This window comes from Panthera uncia, chromosome C2 (genome assembly GCF_023721935.1).
Source record: "Panthera uncia isolate 11264 chromosome C2, Puncia_PCG_1.0, whole genome shotgun sequence".
Classification (NCBI taxonomy): Eukaryota; Metazoa; Chordata; class Mammalia; order Carnivora; family Felidae; genus Panthera; species Panthera uncia.
The window spans coordinates 135165592-135171591 of NC_064810.1; the positions used below are offsets into that span (position 1 = coordinate 135165592).

Consider the following 6000-nt stretch of genomic DNA (forward strand, 5'->3'; position numbering starts at 1 on the left):
GAGGGAGAATCTTAAACAGGCTCCATACTCAGTGTAGAGCTGGACAAAGGGCTTGATCCCACAAGCCTGGGATCATGACCTGAGCCAAAATCAAGAGTTAGACACTCAACCGACTGAGCCACTCAGAAGCAATATACTTCTGATGCTCATAGCTTTCTTCCTTTGGCTTTAGGATATCTGTACTAATTTACAGACTTTGCTATCCTTTCTGTCCTTGAAGAATTTTCTCTAGCTTCAGCTTGAAAGGGTACTTCACCATTTCAACACCATTCCAGTCATTAGGTAAATGCTGGCATCTCCACTGAGAATTTGTTTCATGTGGGTTCTCTCCCACAGCCCAATCCAAAACTTGTTTCCATTTAACTTGTGAAAGGACAGAGTCTTGATGACTCCCATCCTTTCCATTTTAGTTTCTAAGGTTGAGGGGTGGAGGTATGTATTCGTAACTCATCTATGTAACAGAGAAAACACACACAGGAGTCTTTCCTAAACCAAGTTAGCAACTTTCCCCTCCATGTACATATATACTTTTAAATGATGAGAATCCTCAGCTTAACAGGATTTTTTGCCTTTTAAAAAGGATTCAAGGTAACCCAAATAGCCTTTATTGATAAAAATATCTAAGAATAGAAAAGTTTGGGGATAAGCACAAACTGAACATCAAATCCCGTGTCTTATATCATGCTAATTTCTTTGTTCTTACTACCCACTATCTTTCTGCAAAAAAAAAAATTATTTATGGCAAACATGGCTTTAGGGATCCTAATTTGTGCCTGAATATCTGGGAGCAGAAATTACATCTGCTCATCTGCTACATTACTGCTCATTCTCCTACAGCCAGCCCCCAAAATAAAGCAGTGAAATTTCAGTTAATAGAGAAAATATTAATGCTTTCACGATAAGGTTTTACATCTAAATTAATAAGATGGCATAATCCAGCTCTTGCTCTGGATACCAAAGAAATCGAACATGACAAGCACTTTTTTTCCCCTTTAGTATGTTGTAACACAAAACTGGATGAATCAGAGAACCAAAGGAGTGAGGGAAAAATGCAGCCACTCAATAGACATTGTACTCAGTAGCTGCACCATGCTAGGGTACAAAGATGAGAGGTGTACTCAGCCTCAGAGAGTACTCAGGGTTCTCAGGCAGTAGGGGACATAATGTATCTACCCATAACACTCGGGTAAAGGACATGAAATATGTCATGGGAACTCGTACTGAACATTATCCCTTATAGATTCACATAGGAGTAAGCATCTCTCCAGATCCTTTGAGGAATATATAGGTGTCTAATGTGCAAGGCATATAACAAAGTTGCTTTATTCTGTTCCATATTTTCACTGTATCATTTTACATTTTCATCCGTTATGGCTGGAAGATTCTCTTCTGTTAAGATACTACTATTGACGATGATACAAATGCTTCCTAACCGTTGTCATTTGTAGGGCTTAGAAAACAACTGACGTGTACCACCCACTGTGATCTAGAAAAGGATTTATTAAACATGCAGCCATGAGTCACACAGGACTTCTTTTTCTGTAAATATTGAGGACCAATAGTCTTATATTTAAAATGCCAGCCTAGAGAAACCCCACTGGCTTCCCCTGCCATGAATTAACTGCTTATTTGCAGGAGCTGTCCCAAGAGGCCATTCAGAGGCCATTATTTCACTGTGAAGACTCTGTTAAAAAGAATAATTGGGAGGCGCCTGGGTGGCTCAGTCGGTCGAGGGTCCGACTTTGGCTCAGGTCATGATCTCACGGTCCGTGAGTTCGAGCCCCGCGTCGGGCTCTGTGCTGACAGCTCAGAGCCTGGAGCCTGTTTCAGATTCTGTGTCTCCCTCTCTCTCTGACCCTCCCCTGTTCATGCTCTGTCTCTCTCTGTCTCAAAAATAAATAAGCATTAAAAAAAAGAATAATTGGTATCAATAACACTTACCTGTGTATGCAGAGGGAAGGTTACCCAGCCATAACAAGGCCAGATTCACACAGCCACTACTTAAAACAATGCAATGTTTGGGATTTATGAGAATAAGTCCTGTCAGTAATAATGCCCTTGTCTGAAGGGGCCTTCTCGATTCATCTGGCATATGCTACAGTGTATTCACAGTTAAATCGAATCTGCCATGCAGTTACAGGCTAAGGGGCGGCATACAAGATGCCAATGATACACACTGAAAGGGTTTACTTCTCAAATATGTGGCTTCAAATGCCTTTATGCTCTCGTGTTCCTCCAGAATAGCCACAGGACTGTTTCAAATGCAAAATCTGCAACATAACTAGTGATTATCTTAATCAGTTGCTGAAGGGTATTGGGAAAATGAGGGGGAAACAATTACCATTACACAGAAAGATGGATCAAGCATGAATCGATGCGGCAGGAACATAAGGAAACAGACATGGGTCTAGACAAGGGAAGGAACCCCCAAACAATGATGATGACAACAACAACAAAGATCATCGCTTAACCTGTTTTGTCAGAGCTGGTATTGATGGTATTGGTAGTGATGGAGGTGAAGGTAGTCTTTGCGCTGTCCTTGGCAGTTACAGATTTCTGCTTATTTTTCATGGCTTCCAGTGCTTTGAGCTTCTTGGCATGTTTCGTGCCTTTGTAGTGGGCCGCAGCCTGGCTCTACAAAGGAGAACAAAATGAACCGTGCAATCAGGCTCATTTCTAAACTGGCATTCTCTGTATTACTGCAAATACAGACTCCCTTTCAATAATAGGTACCATTCAAGCTAATTCTGGCAGTGGCCAAACAGTAGGGTTCTATTTAGAATGATGCTAGAAAGCAATGGGATTCAAGTTCTAAAACCTCTGGACAGAAGTAAGAGATATTCCATTGTTTCTTTTGAGAGAAATGTAGCTGAACACTAACACATCAACAACATTTTCTTTGTGGAGTGGGGAAAAAAATTTTGTACCCATATTCCTCTGGCTCTGCCACAGAGGATGCTGGGCTCCCAAAGATTAACAAGGGCCCCAGAAAAGAGTAGCTCTCATCTTCTTGGCTCAGGAAATGTGTTTTCTCTCTCTACAATGTGTCTTATTAATACAATCCCCAACAGGTGTCTACAAGGAAAAGTTCACACATAACAAGGGAAGTGGGCACCCTGGAGACTGAAATTGAAGTTCGTCAGTTCAAAAGCAAATGTACTGCCTAAGTCCAAATGAAGTACACACAAGCTGGGCAATTTTCTGATTCTTTCTTTCTCCTTGCTTCCTACAGAGGTAGTCTGAGAAATTCAAGGGACTGGCATTCCTTAAACACATGGATCTTTCATGCCCTGGTCCATGGTCAGGAGGCTCCAATGTGCTTTGACTACTTAATGGAGCCACAACAATTCTTTTACCTGTGCCTTCTGAGATTTTTTTCTTAAACAGTAATATACATTTTCCAAGGTTTATATTTTCTTAACATGATTTTGTTGTTGTTGTTCCTGGAGAGACACATTAATTGAGATAGAAAATCATCTTAAAGAATCCTATATTTATTAATGCTTATTGGAAAACAAGGAGTCTTTGCTGCTTGGGTGGGAGGGGACTGGGCAGAGATATTCTTAGATCAGAAAGTTTCCCAGCTCAAAACCCGTAAAAAGATACCTCACAAAGAAGAAATCTCAGTGGAGGACTATGTCTGTCAGACTACCCATTGCTTCCCGTGACTTATTTAAATCCATATTCCACTCCATGTTCTGGCTCCATTTTGCCAGAAAAAATAATAACCACACTGTCCTCTTTGTCACAGCAATTGTGGTAAGTAGGGTTGTAGTATAATGTCTTTTTGTAAATAGGCAAAGAAATAATCCACACATTCATTTGCATCATTCTGACAAATATTCTCAAAGGACTAGGTACCCTTATTGAAAGAACACTGGACAAGGAAATCATATATTCGAAACAGTTTGAACAGAGAGGACACTCATGCATCAGTTACGAGTTTTCCAACAACACATAACGTCAAAAGACATAGTGCGAGCCAAAATGTGAAGTTAAGACTTGCTATAGTTAATTGAAGAACCAATGATAGGTTGGATTCGGCTGATTCTACATAAAGAATGCCACTTTGATGAACAGAGTTGTGTCCTTTTTTTTCCTGCCTAGTTCTCCTTCTTAACAAATCGATTCCTTTGGCCCTATCTTTTGAGGGCAATATGCGTTTTTAATAAAATCCACAATATAGATGGTCCTCTTCTCTAGACAGCTGGCTACACACTTTCTCTTAAAGCAAAGTTCCTCTCTTCTCTCTGTCCGCATTTTTATTCCTGACATAGAAGTGAATGTTTTATATGTAATATGTATTAAAAGACAGGGTTTATATTAACAGTGCTATCTCCATTTATACCTCATATATATATATATATATATATATATATATATATATATTTTTTTTTTTTAAGGTTCCTTGAAAATCTGCATTCTCAGTAGTATTTCAAATCAGGCAAGACTCTGTTTTAACACACCATAGGACCAGGTGAATGTCACTATTTTGGATATTAAGAAACTTACTCCAAAGGAACCCCTGCAAGTGAAGAGAGTATTTATACCTCCCCAAAATACTCTCTCCACAGACAGGCACAGCTAAGCCAATGCTTCCATCCAGTGAAATGGCTCAGGGAGTCATAGAGAGAAGGGGGTGACAGAATAAACAAGAGTTGGTGGGCTCCCTCCCAAGTGAGACACCTGATCTATTAAAAACATAATAAAAATGTATACTCACTTGTTAATTGCGTAATAGTCCCAAAGCATCTTGATAATAATTATTTCAATTAAAAATTATCTGATTAAAAAAAAAGGTAACTAAGCCTTCCCCAAATTTGAAAATAAAAAAAAAAAGAAGATCCAAAGTGCTATGGAGAGATCAGGACATACAGAATTTAGGGGGAATGGTAATGTATAGAGGGGTTGGTAACACTGGAGGCGTCAATATGTTATGACAGTGCAGGGCATAAGTGGTGGGGAGGAGTTGGGCATACAAGTCGGAAACCAAATGTAGGCAGATAACCCTTTCTGGATATTTTACATTAGACCTTTATTTAATGTTCGTAGGATTTATTGGACTGCTCTTGGTTTACACCGGTATAAATTTTCTAGTCTCTGCATGTTGGCCCCATAAATCTTGATCCATCTTGATAGAGGTGTGTGGTATAAAGGTGTTTTCCTTGTGCAAAGGAAGTATATCCAGCGAGCTCCCTGTATCCCTTTCAGCCACTTCCTGGACTGAATCAATTATTCAGCCCCATCTAATATTTCTGTGACTGCAGACAAAGCTGTAGCCTAAGAGGGAGTCCTGCTGGGAGATTTTTTGAAAGCAGCAGTTGGTCAGAGACGTTTCTTTGGGCCTCAGCTGCTTTTCCTTTGGGCAGAGAGGCACTGGATGTACCATACCACCTCATATTCCCTCGGGGCTGTTTCCTATTATTAGCCTCTGAATCAAGTCATTCCCAGAAACCTGGGGACCATCGGACACAAGCAACCCATTATTTTTCACAGGAATGATTCCAAGGTTAAATAAGTGGACTACTTCATTATGGCACACTTCAGCATTCTGTATTTTGAGACTGAAACAGAATCAGATGATCATAGTACACAAAGGGTGAACAGAACAATAGAAACTGGGCTTTGACAACTTCCTTTTAAATAATGAGTGTAATATTAGGGTGTTGTATAATAAACGTCACTCTACCACCCTTGAAATAGCACATGACAGCATGAAATCTAACAAGTGTCATCCCAGAGGCAAATGCTGACATTAAAGATATGCACACACATTCCTGCAGAATAGAATGATGCCACTTTAAATGTCATCACCACATCCTAGTCATCAGTAGCCAGTCATACTTTCTCATCTTCAAATTTTATCTTCAGCATTTCAAAATGGCTTCAAGTTTAAATGTAACTGAAGTCCCAAAGTAGACAAAAATAACTGTTAAATGGCCACAATTGGGAGAGAAGTCTCATTCTTTTGAAATGCACACACACACACACACACACACA

The 6000-nt window shown here is 39.8% G+C and overlaps 1 protein-coding gene across 5 annotated transcripts in view; it reads right to left on the reverse strand.

Moving 5' to 3' along the window:
- ZNF385D (zinc finger protein 385D) overlaps window positions 1-6000 on the reverse strand; it is a 1296755-nt gene that overhangs the window by 80062 nt on the left and 1210693 nt on the right. For all 5 annotated transcript variants that reach the window (XM_049629860.1, XM_049629861.1, XM_049629864.1 and 2 more), the window contains one exon: window positions 2472-2634. In XM_049629860.1, the coding sequence (XP_049485817.1) occupies window positions 2472-2634 (163 nt within the window). The remainder of the gene's footprint in view (window positions 1-2471; window positions 2635-6000) is intronic.